Source organism: Bos taurus, chromosome 5 (genome assembly GCF_002263795.3).
Source record: "Bos taurus isolate L1 Dominette 01449 registration number 42190680 breed Hereford chromosome 5, ARS-UCD2.0, whole genome shotgun sequence".
NCBI lineage: Eukaryota > Metazoa > Chordata > Mammalia > Artiodactyla > Bovidae > Bos > Bos taurus.
This window is the reverse complement of record NC_037332.1, coordinates 88927302-88940563: the sequence shown is the minus strand read 5'-3', so window position 1 is coordinate 88940563 and position 13262 is coordinate 88927302. Positions and strand designations below refer to the sequence as shown.

The following is a 13262-nucleotide window of genomic DNA, read 5'->3' as shown; positions in this document are numbered from 1 at the left end:
ATGGACTGGTTGGATCTCCTTGCAGTCCAAGGGACTCTCAAGAGTCTTCTCCAACACCACAGTTCAAAAGCATCAATTCTTCCACACTCAGCCTTCTTCACAGTCCAACTCTCACATCCATACATGACCACAGGAAGAACCATAGCCTTGACTAGACGAACCTTTGTTGGCAAAGTAATGTCTCTGCTTTTCAATATGCTATCTAGGTTGGTCATAACTTTCCTTCCAAGGAGTAAGCATCTTTTAATTTCATGGCTGCAGTCACCATCTGCAGTGATTTTGGAACCCCAAAAAATAAAGTCTGACACTGTTTCCACTGTTTCCCCATCTATTTCCCATGAAGTGATGGGACCGGATGCCGTGCTCTTCGTTTTCTGAATGTTGAGCTTTAAGCCAACTTTTTCACTCTCCACTTTCACTTTCATCAATGGTGTAATTGGCCATAAACATTAATTTCCCTGATTTAGCTTGACATCTATCCCAATAAACAGGAGTATATTTAAAGTCCTTAGAAGTAAAGCCCTTACATTCCTATTTTTGTCCTTTTCCTAGAGTTTTGATAGTATTGACATGGTTCTCATAAAAGGACAGGGCAGTAAACAGTCCAAGCAATGTGCGGAAGTTCTTTTTTGGAGGCAGGAGGAAAAGCCACGTTTGTCGATTAACATTAATACATAATTTTACTGGGCCCGTGCATAAGGAAGGATTTCATAGCCTAGAGAAATGTTAATTAGTCTTCCTTCTTCCTCAGGATGAGAGGGCCCCTCCAAGCTCCAAGGAGGAGGCATATGTACTGAGTCATTAGTGGATATGATCGATCCTATATCTGCCCATTTTACAACCTGTAATAAAGGGGGGTTAGGTATATAAGCCCAATAAGTGTGATTAATCAAGTCAGCCTGAGCAGGGGAAGCAAAAGCAAGCAAAGCAAGCATAGCAACAAAAATATTTTCAGGATTCCAAGGCATTCCCTGCTGAGAAACCAGATTTTCAGCTTGATTAGAAAGGGTTTTTATCTGTCCCCAAGTAGGGAGATCATAAGGTTGATGACGTTGAGTGCAGCGTTTCTTGGAAAATTTTTAAAGCCACCATGGCTTGTACTGAAATCTCCTCCTCCTGGGGATTTTGCCATTTCTTCTCTATCTTGAACGCCGGTGGCTCCCCTGTGCAGATCTTCCGAAGAGGGAGCCAACTGATTTCGTTGGATCCATCTGGAGAAATACAAGCATACCCTTTCCCCTGTGATATTAATTTTCCAGATTTTCATTGCTTAGTCAACCTGTCTTGATACCAAATGAGCAGAGGAAGGGAGGTATCCTTCAATGCCTCGAAATGTTTTTCTGCTTTTGTCAAAATATCTCCTTGCAGTAAGTTTAAAATTTAAAAACAAATAAAGCTGTACTAACAATAGTTATAGGATTAAACAATATATTGCATTGGAATCTAGTAAAGTCTGCTCTGGATAAGGAAGATAGAAGTGTTCCTGTGTATTCCCCCTTTTTAAATTTTTTTATCTGTAGTTTCAGTGTATGATGTGCTCATTCAATTATGTCCTGTGTTTGTGAATTATAAGGAAATGTCTGTAATATGTTGAATAGAGAATGAATGTAAACATTGTTTGAATTGTCTAAAAATATAGGCAGGGCCATTGTCTGTTTTTATAGAACTAGGTGTTCTCATTACTGTAAAGCAAGCTAACAGGTGAGTTATAACATGTCGTGTAGTTTCACCTCGGAGAGGTGTGGCCCATGTAAAAGAAGAATTTGTATCGAGTGAGACATATAAGAAGGAAGAGGGAGAAAGTTCAGGGCAATGAGTTACATCCATTTGTCATAGTTTATTGGGTTGTAATCCTCAAGGACTGATATCTTGTGTAATGGGTCAAAGATGTAGGGGCCTACAAGTAGAGCAATTATTAATGATTTTTTTAGCATATCGGTATGGAATTGTCCAAATTTTATGTAATGAGCCAGCATTATTGTGTAATAGAGCATGTTGCTCTTCAGAAGTAGCAAAAGACACAAGCTTAGCTTATTTATTGTCATGAGCCATAGGGCCAGGAAGACAAGAATGTGTTCAAATATGGGTAATATAAATGGGGGAAGTATGGTTTTTAACAATAGATTGGAGATTAAGAAAAAGTTGTTGGATAATTGATTAGAATTTATGGTAGAAGTTTTTATATTTTTTAATACAAAAACTGAATATAAGGAGTCAGAAACTATATTAATAGGATAAGAATGTAGGTGACTAACATGAATGAGAACATATAATTCATTTTGTTGAGCAGAGTGAAATTTAGTATAAAAGACTTTATATTTTTGAGAGACCAGAATGAGGCTTTGGTGTTTTTAGTCCCATTTATATAGAAAACATCAGTTTGAGATATAGGTTGTGATGTGATAATGTGAGAGATAATAAATTCAGTATTTCTGAAGAAATTTTAAAGTTTGTTAGACGGATAATGAAATGAAAATTTTCCAAAATATTTCAGAAAGGCTATTTGTAAATTGGTAGAAGTTTGTAATGTGTTCTCTGTTTGAGATTTATTAATAGGTACTACAATTTTATGAGGATCTGAGCCAATTAGAGTCCTAGCTCTATTTTTTTCACTGATAATGATTAGAGTGTTCAAATCAAGATAGGGTGTAAGTGACCTTGTCCCCCTAAAAAGGGTATAAATCCATTCTATTGGGTATTTTTATTGGGTAAGAAGTCCTGTGGGAGAATGGAGAGAGGGGAGTATAAATAACTCTAGAGGTAAATCAAGTCTAATATGAGTTAAGAAATTGCTTTTGCAATTTATTTTATATAAATAGAGTTCTTCTTGTATCTCTTGTGAAAGTGAATGAGGGCTATTTAAATTGGGATCTCTTTTTAAAGTGTTAAATAAATTAGTCGGTTGATAATTTGCAATGTCTAAAGAGGGTCTAATTCAATTTATATCACCTAAAAGTTTTTGAAAATCATTCAAGATTGATAATTTATTAACATGAATCTGTGTTAGTTGGGGAGTAATACATTATCTCGGAGCAGGCAATGGCACCCCACTCCAGTACTCTTGCCTGGAAAATCCCATGGATGGAGGAGCCTGGTAGGCTGTAGTCCATGGGGTCGCTAAGAGTCGGACACGACTGAGCGACTTCACTTTGACTTTTCACTTTCATGCATTGGAGAAGGAAATGGCAACCCACTCCAGTGTTCTTGCCTGGAGAATCCCAGGGACGGGGGAGCCTGGTGGGCTGCCGTCTATGGGGTCACACAGAGTCGGACATGACTGAAATGACTTAGCAGTAGCAATACATTATCTATTAACAACAAATCTTAAGTAATAGTAAGGTGCAGATGTTTTAATCTTTTTAGGGACAATGATTAATTCAGAAGCTTTTAAGCATTGTTGAGTTATGTCAAACATCTGTTGAGTTTCTAAAACAGATGGAGCTGAAAACAATATATCATCTATATAATGAATAACAAGAAAGTTAGGAAATTGTTTTCTCATAGGTTTAAGGGCTTTGGTTACATAATATTGACACATGGTGGGAGAATTCCAAGGGGAACAAGATTTCTCAATATGTTTTTACTTCAATTGTGTATTTATAAGTTTCTTAGTAGCCTCTAATTTCTCTTTTGTAAGGGGCCATTGCTCTGTCTAAATAGGCTCGTCATTTTTCTAAGTTATTTTAATAATTGTATTGTTTGTTAAATTAGCAGTGGCCCCTAGGGAAAATGTGAAATATATATTTGAGTTTGTCATTGTATAAGTAAATCTTTTTCTATTAAATTAAGGGGTGCATCTATCACATAAGGTTGTAATGTTTAGGCTGGCCTTCTGGTCCCTCACATGGATATATTTGGACACTTTGATAAACCTCTTGTATTTTGGTTTGAGAAACTCCTGCAATTTGGCAAGAAATTCTCTATATAGGCCAAGATTTGGGCCGTAAATATTTGGAAATACTGGTAATATCAGACCCAGTATCAAGAAGACCAGAAAATCTTTTGTCATTAATTTTGATATTTATATTTGGTCATGCGTATTTAGATACTATTGATGTCCATAAGGATTGCTTTTGATCTGTATTACCAAATCCATCTGTCCATATATCATTAGAGGAGTTAATAGAAATGTAAGGTAAAAGAAGTAATTGGGCAATTTTGTCCCCCTTTTTGAATTGTCACAGTATCTGAGATGACATCATAATTTGAATTTTTTCCTTATAATCTGAATCAATTATTTCAGGGTGAACAGTAATTTCTTTAGAAGTCAGACTAGATTGGCCCCATATAAGGCTGAAGGTTTGTGGGGGTAGGGGTCCATAAAGTCCGGTGGGTATCCTGAAGGGACTGCTTGAGGAAAAAGAAGAAAATCGTTTAGGGCTGGTATATTGATGGTAGCACTGTCAGATGTTGGGGATTTGAGGGAAAAGATGGAGTTTATCCCTGGTTTTTGTTGATGGGGACCCAGGGAGTCCCCATCTTTGAGTTTTTTGAAATAGGGTTTTTCTCAATATCGTATTTAGATCAACATTTTTTAGCCCAATGTACCTCCTTACGACAATGAGGGCAGACTCCTGGAGGTTTTTTAATAGTTTTAATTTTGTGTGTGTGTATGTTTTAGGGCAATCCTTTTTTTAATGGTTCTTATCCCCACAAGCAAAACATCTTTCATTTTTCTTTTTAAAGGTAGCAGTCATTGTTTAAGCTAACATTTGCATTTTTTGAGTTTTTGATCCTAAGTTGGAATAAGCCTTTAAATAATCAATAACATTTCTGGTCTCATGAATTGGAGTGATGGCTCTCTGACATTTCTGATTCACATTTTCATATGTAAGCAGCTTTTCTATTTGCACTTTGGCTTCCTCTTCGACAACACTATGGGAGATAGCAACTCTCAGTCCAGCTAAAAAATCAGCATAGGCTTCATTAGGCCCTTGTAATATCTTTGTGTAGCTATCTTTAGGTTCTCTTTGAGGAGTAATTTGATCTCAAGCTTTAAGGGCAACTTCTTTCAATTGTTCATGTAACAAAGGAGGGCATAGTATCTGAGCTTCCACCGAATCAAATTGTCCCATACTGGTTAACATTTTTAAAGTAATTTGGTTTGAGGGAGTGCCAGCTCGAGCATTAGAATTGGCACCATCTCAGACAACATCATGAAACCACATTATCTATTGAAGATATTTTTTTGGTTTAAGAAAAGCTTTTATCAAAATTTGTCAATCATAGAAGATGTCATAGCATTTAGAAGGTTTTTAGTAAAAAGCGAATGAGGACCGTATATAGTTACAGCCTTTTTCATTTGTTGCATGTGAGAAAAATCAATGTCTTCGTATTGAGGTATTAGTTGTCTTTGAGCATTAACATTTTTTAACACAGGAAAGGCAAAAAGATCATCAGCCTCATAGACTCAAGATTGCAAAGCCAGTAAATCAGAAAGTCTTTTTCATGAAGGAGAATGAGTGGATCATCTGTTTTCATAAATATGAGTGTTGTGTTAGGGGCCTATCATTGTCATCAAAAAAAGTATTGTTGATTTTAGGGTCAAGAGAGCATCAGAAGAATCATCATCAGATTCATCTTGTCCTCGAATTGAGGGGACCTTTTGTTTCATGCCCGTTACAAGAGGAGGAGTGTTTGGGACAACCAGAGCAGGGATGGTGGGAAGGTTCTGAAACATTTTATGTTGTTCTAATTGGGCCTTTTGTAAAGTCTCATCATCTAATTTATATTCATATAATGAGCATTCTGCTTGTTGACGAATATCAGGGGGGCTAGAATTGTCTTGAAATGGCAAGATCATGGCTTTTAATGAGGGCCCACAAGGGCTAGAAATCTATTGGAATATTTTCTCCCAGTCTTGTGGCTCGTTCAACATTTTTTTTTTTAACCTAGTTCCAAATTTTTAAATCGAAACTGTCTTCATCAAGGAAGCAAGGACTATATACAACCACTGTTTGGAGACAAGCCTCTATCTGTTGACGTGAAACCAAAAGTCCTTGAACCTTAAATAAATGATGAAGTAAAGTAGAAAAGTGGTGGGGCTTTCCAGCCGTTTGTCCCATAGCCCCTCAATTACCAACCTCCATAGGTCCTAACAGTCATTCCGTCCACTTGGCAAGGGCATTCACCAGGTCCCTGTTCAGGCGCCAATTGTCACGGTCTTTGTGGACCAGGACCTGGGGACTGGAGTCGACGAGAAGAAGTTACGCAGGGGACCCAAGTCTCGAGTGAAACAAGGGTACTTTATTTGCAGAAACGCATGCTTATATATCTTCAATAAAATGATTACTCAGCCATTAAAAAGAATGAAATTCCACCAGTTGCAACAAAATGGATAGTCCTAAAAGGTCATTGAGGGAGTCACTGAAGGAAATGCAAGCAGGTGCTCTTTCCCATGATCTCAGGCCTGAGACCTGCGTGCAGCTCTGCTCGTTCCTGTTATCCAGGAACTGATAAGGAACAGAGAGTCCTTGAGAAACAGCTCACAAAGGAAGAAAACAATATATTGGATCCCTTAAAGTTGAACGTCCCCTGACAGAGCATGGCATGGCCAAAGAAAAAGAGCATACTTGTAAAAAAAATATGTAATCTATAAGTCAGACATAAATTTTGAGTCTCTTCAAACCATTAAAAAGTGGGGGAAGAGGAAAATGGGCAGACTGTTTAACAGGGTATAGAACTGGGGGTTAATTTTTTTTTTTTAAGAACATTGAGTATATTGCTTTGTTGTATTCATTTTGATTTGGATTTCTCCAATACTCGTGAGATTTTATATAATTATTGAGCAATTGAATTATTGAGAAATTGAATTATTTCTCTTATTTTATGAACTGGTTGCTTAACGCCTCTGCCCATTTTCCTTTTTTCCCCACTTTTTAATGATTTGAAAGGACTCAAAATTTATGTCTGTTGTATAGATTACATACATTTTTTACAAGTATGCTTTTTACCTTTGGCCATGCCATGATCTATGTGGGATCCCAATTCCTCAACCAGGGATTGAACCCTCTGTTTATTTATCTACTCTTGTCAGCGGTATGTACGTTCTTTTAGAGCAGATACCATACAGTGTTTATTCTTTTCTTATACTTCTGGCTTCTAGGACCATGGAAGGTACTTAATAAGAATTTAAAGAATGCTAAAAGTGAATGAAAAATGCATTGAGTAAATATCTTTCCTCAAGTAAGTTTGTCCATTTTTCTCCATTCCAATACAACCGACTCAACTCCAAATTCTTCATAAAATTTTGCTTCACTGATATCACCAAGTAATTCGAGTCCTTTCACTCTTATCTAAAGTCAAGTCTATTTATTATTAATACCATACAACTGTATAGTGAGCAGCCTAAGGTAAGTGAGTTTTATCCTAATTAGATTACCAGATCTTTGAGGAAAGCTTGATGAAAGTGAAAGAGGAGAGTGAAAAAGTTGGCTTAAAACTCAACATTCAGAAAATGAAGATCACAGCATCCGGTCCCATCACTTCATGGGAAATAGATGGGGAAACAGTGGAAACAGTGTCAGACTTTATTTTTGGGGGCTCCAAAATCACTGCAGATGGTGACTGCAGCCATGAAATTAAAAGACACTTACTCCTTGGAAGGAAAGTTATGACCAACCTAAATAGCATATTCAAAAGCAGAGACATTACTTTGCCAACAAAGGTCCGTCTAGTCAAGGCTATGGTTTTTCCTGTGGTCATGTATGGATGTGAGAGTTGGACTGTGAAGAAGGCTGAGCGCCGAAGAATTGATGCTTTTGAACTGTGGTGTTGGAGAAGACTCTTGAGAGTCCCTTGGACTGCAAGGAGATCCAACCAGTCCATTCTGAAGGAGATCAGCCCTGGGATTTCTTTGGAAGGAATGATGCTAAAGCTGAAACTCCAGTACTTTGGCCATGTCATGTGAAGAGTTGACTCATTGGAAAAGACCCTGATGCTGGGAGGGATAGGGGGCAGGAGGAGAAGGGGATGACAGAGGATGAGATGGCTGGATGGCATCACTGACTCGATGGACATGAGTCTGAGTGAACTCCAGGAGTTGGTGATGGACAGGGAAGCCTGGCGTGCTGCGATTCATGGGGTCTCAAAGAGTCGGACACGACTGAGTGACTGAACTGAACTGAACTGACCACATCTTATGGGCTTCCCAGGTGGTGCTAGTAGTAAAGAATTCACCTGGCAATGTAGGAGACCTAAGAAATGCAGGTTTGATCTCTGGAAGAGGGCATGGCAACCCACTCCAATATTCTTGCCTGGAGAATCCCATTGAGACAGGAGCCTGGTGGACTACAGTTCATAGGATCACAAACAGACCTACATGACAGAAGCAACTTAGCATGCACATACTATGTCTTATGCTTTATTTGTATCCATCCTGGGCTTTCTATTCTCTTGGACACAAATGTGGACTCAGTTACTGTTTGCTATAATGAATCATTTAAAAATAATTTTGTTCTCTTTGTAGGAAATTTGCTTGTGATTGTATTTGTGAGTTACTTTGGAGCCAAATTACACAGACCAAAGCTAATTGGAATTGGTTGCATTATCATGGGAACTGGAAGTATTTTGACTGCTTTACCACATTTCTTCATGGGATAGTAAGTGGCTCTATGCTATCAATTATCATTTCCTTGTAAATTAATCATACAATTTTATTTTTTATTTTTAAATAAGTATTCCCCTTAAGAAGAATGTCCACTAAGCATGTATAGAAATGGATTATACTTTCTATGTAATAATTAACTCATTGTTTTATCTACCGTGGCTCTCATTGATATTGAAATAGGAATAGCAATAAATCAGATGCAGTTTTGTAGAAAAGCTTTTTGTGACTTTTTACTATAACATATATTTTATGTCTTTGCCTACAAGATTTTGGTACTATTTAATAAGACCTTATTTACTGACCCCAGGTCCAACTGATCACCACTCAAAAATCAATACCTGAGAGGCAATTGTCGGTAGAAAGGAAACTTTGCTTTTAATCAGAATGTCAGTCAACAATCTGGGGAGAAGATGGACTCCTATCCCTCCAAAATCAATTCCCATGATTCTGTTTAGCCATAAAAGTTTTTGAAGGGAAAAGAGGAGGGATCTTTGAGATTGAGAAAGAGTGTCAAAGTCGTTACCATCCCCCACAGTGGTCAGGCTTGTCAACTTCTTGTGATCTTTCTTTAGAGGTTACCTTGTTCATACAGTTTGTTCACTGAAGAGAAAGCTAGGAAAGAGATCTGGTCATCTGTTAATTACTTAATAGATGATTAATTGATTGATTGATTACATCTTCATTTTTACTTCTTTGATCTGTGGAAGGAATAGACAAGTTAGGTAAGATATCGTGTGATCAAAACATTTGAAAGGTGTACTTTGGCTGGAGATTGAGTAGCACATGGGGTGCCTGATTTAAAAGTTAGTTACAATGTAGTTTTGCTAAAGTGAAGAGACAAAGGGACCTCCTGCAGAGACCTCTTTCCTGCCAAAAGCTTCTCACAACTTCCCCACTCAACTCACTGCAGTATGGATTTTCCCACTACCATCTGAGTCTTCTACCTGTCTCTGTGTAGTTTAATTAAAGTCAGATACTGATGACAGAAAACCAAAAATAGTGATGGCTTAAATAAGATAGGAGCTCATTTTTTACATAAAAAGTTAATGTAGCCAACCTAGGCCTTGACTGGCCTTGACTTCATGGTGTAAGTTGTGGCAATGTTGTTCCTTACAACAGGACAGAAGAAGGGAAGAAGAAGAAGAAACAGAACTCACACAGGCTGAGGCTTAAGGAACATCTTCAGAAGCATAACACTTCTACTGGCTTCAAGCTAGCCAGAACTTTGTTATACCTCACATCTAGATACAAAGTTCTTGGGGAAAAATAGACTTTATTTCAGGCATACATTTCCCAGCTAAAGATCCTAGATTCTGTTACCATAGAAAGGGGAGAATAATGGATACCGAGAGCCAATGAGCAGTTTCTGCTAAAGATATAAATTACTTGCTGCTAAGTCACTTCAGTCGTGTCCGACTCTGTGCGACCCCATAGATGGCAGCCCACCAGGCTCCGCCGTCCCTGGGATTCTCTAGGCAAGAAGACTGGAGTGGGTTGCCATTTCCTTCTCCAACGCATGAAAGGGAAAAGTGAAAGTGAAGTCGCTCAGTTGTGTCCAACTCTGCGACCCCATGGACTGCAGCCCACCAAGCTCCTCTGTCCATGGGATTTTCCAGGCAAGAGTACTGGAGTGGGTGGCCATTGCCTTCTCCATAAATTACTTACTCATTATCAATGCCAACAGCCATGCTTTTTTGTTACTATGTTGATTACTATATTTGATTTTCATAAGGTCTTTCTTCTTCCTGGTACTGTTCCTTCTTATTTCCATCATCTTACTCCCTCTTGATTTATTTCCTCCTTTTGGCTTCTCCATCATACCCACCCTTTCCTTCTGCTTCTGACGCCATACGGTCAGTCTTGCCTAAGTTCCCTTACCAATCTTCTTCACTTTACACTCTACAAGATTTCTGTCAAGTACATGCATTAAATGTAACTATCACTGTACAGTGAGTTTATCTTATACTCAAGATTTATGTAATCAACCACCTCATGGGTATCTCCAGTCTAACATCCTACAAACATTTTCCACCCATATATCCAGAACTGAATTTATCTCTGTGCCAAAACCAGCTCAAATTTTTCACATTCACTCTTTCAGCAGTGATTCACTTATCCACAGAGAGATTCAAACCAAAGTCAAGGATCTCATCTTAGACTTATTCTTTGCTTCAGTATACATGACCAGTGGTCAGCAAATCTTGCTTTTACCGCCTCCTATATGTCAAAGTTGTCCCTTTTTTCTTTCTCATCATCTCTGGCCTGGACTTTCTGCATCCCATCCCAACTTCATTGTAACTCACATTCTATACTACAGTATTCATTTTACTTTTTGTAATTTTTATTTTAAAAAATTATTTATTTGGCTGCAATGGTCTTATTGCACCACATGAGATCTTTAATACTCATCGCAGTATGCAGAATCTTTAGTTGCAGTATGTGAAATCCAGTTCCTTGACCAGGGATCAAACCCAGGCCCCTTGTATTGAGAGCTTGGAGTCTTAACCACTGGACCAGCAATGAAGTCCTATAGTGTTCATTTTAAAAACAAAAATCTTATTATTTTACTCCTACTTAAAACTCCCAATATCCTAGAGCAGTATTTTTCAAAATTCAGATCCTGAAAAACTTGTTGATCAATAAATCAATTCAGATTATTGAGACTAACAATTTTTTAATATGATAGGATAGAATAGAATAGAACAGAATAGAAGAAAACACAGTTATTCCGTGAAACTTTCTTTTTGGTTTTATAAATTTGTGTGTGTGTGTGTGGATATGTATGTATTGTGATTGTGATGCAAAATATATTTCTCACTGTTGGTATAGTCAAAGGATTGAAAGTCTCTTGCCTACAAATTAATATCTAGGTTTATTTGCATATATAGATAACTCATTGATTTGGCTTTGACTATCTTCCCAGTTTCATTTTACACGGCTTCCCGTGGTTGAGGACCACACTATAGGTCTAGAGTTTTCCAAATGTGCCATAATAGGTCATACTTTGTTCATAGTGTTTCTACAGCTTTGAGTATTTTTCCTTCTTTGCCTACCTGTTAAACTCCTTTCTATCTTCAAAATTCATTTCTTATGGAATCCTCACTGTGAAGTTTCCTCTAATCCACACCCTTCTCAATATCCAAGCAAAGTTGATCATCTTGCTTTCCTTTACAACAACTCAGGACCTGACATATTAACATTTTTGTATCTTTCATCATATACGTTTATCTTAGAGGATATAAGATACTTTGATAACAAAAGCTGTGTGTTTTATTTCTAGTGATTTGGAGTTGCACATAATGCCTGGCATACAGTAGGTTGCCCTTGGAACTCACAGCGTACCTCAGTATTTTTAATTTATATTGTTTATTGAAGTGTAGTGGATGAATTATAATAGTAACAGGTGCATAACATAGAGATTCATTATTTGTATAGATTATACTCCATTTACAGTTATAAAATGCTGGCTCTATTCCCTGTGCTGTACATCACATCTTAGTATCTTATTCCTTTTGTACCTAGTTGTTTGTACCTCTAATCCCTTTAACCTATTTACTCTCTCTTCCCCCAATCCTCTTCCCACTGGTAACCATTCATCTGTTCTCTGTATCTGTGAGTCTGTTTCTGTTTTGTTATATATGTTCTTTTTATTTTTTTAGGTTCCACATATAAGTGAAAACATACAATCTTTGTCTTTCTCTGCCTGACTTATTTTACTAAGCACAATACCTTTACATCCATTCATGTATTTTTAAATAACAACATTTGTACCTATTCTAGGTCCATCTCTGTTGTTCTAATTAAGTTCTTCCTTATCAAATTGAAGTAGACTAGAACTTTTTAAACTAAGTTTTGAGGAGTCAAGCATATGACTCTGTGTGTGTGTGTGTGTGTCCATGAAAGAAATTCAAGTAAATTATTGATGGAAAATGCAGGTGAATCAGTATGACTGTAAATTAAATTTGAAAGTTTAGATTGTAACCATCTTTGAAGATAATTCAAAGGGATGAATAAATGCACTTAGCAATTTTTTAAAAACTTGAAACCAAGATATTTCATACATTGACCAGAATATAAGAATTCTTAGGATGACAGTAATGTGATAATCCACCTTGCCTGGGGAGTACTGCATGATATTTCTTAGCAAACACTTCTATTTTACTTTGACCTATCATTTCTCCTAACATATAGGCTGGGAAACTGATAAAGAGTATCCTGATAATTTGGAGAAGAGAATGGTACAGTTAAAGGGGAAAATTCCTCTGCATTTCTGGGAAAAGTAAAACTATTCAGTAAATATAGTGATGTTCTTACAGTTACAGGTATTCTAAAGACACCACTTTTAATCCATCAGAGAATTCAACATCAAATTTACCAACTTGTTCGATTAACCAAAATTTGTTACCCAATAGAACGTCATTGGAGGTAGTGGGAAAAGGTAAGAATTGAACTCACACTATTGAATATTACTGTCACAAATAAATATTCTAAAATTTAACAATTATATTACATCTATAAAAACTATTATATTATCTATTAGTAAAGTTTATTTAAAAACAATAAGAAAACATTTTCATGTATGTAAGACAAAATTCATTGTTAATATATAAACAGCTTCTAGAAGCATTAAGAAAAAAGAAATATTTTGATATGA

At 36.9% G+C, this 13262-nt stretch overlaps 1 protein-coding gene across 2 annotated transcripts in view; it reads left to right on the top strand.

Annotated features, from left to right (window-relative positions):
- Window positions 1-13262, top strand: part of SLCO1B3 (solute carrier organic anion transporter family member 1B3) — a 72192-nt gene that overhangs the window by 32601 nt on the left and 26329 nt on the right. For both annotated transcript variants that reach the window (XM_005206931.5, NM_205804.2), the window contains 2 exon segments: window positions 8468-8600; window positions 12925-13046. In XM_005206931.5, coding sequence (XP_005206988.1) covers window positions 8468-8600; window positions 12925-13046 — 255 coding nt within the window.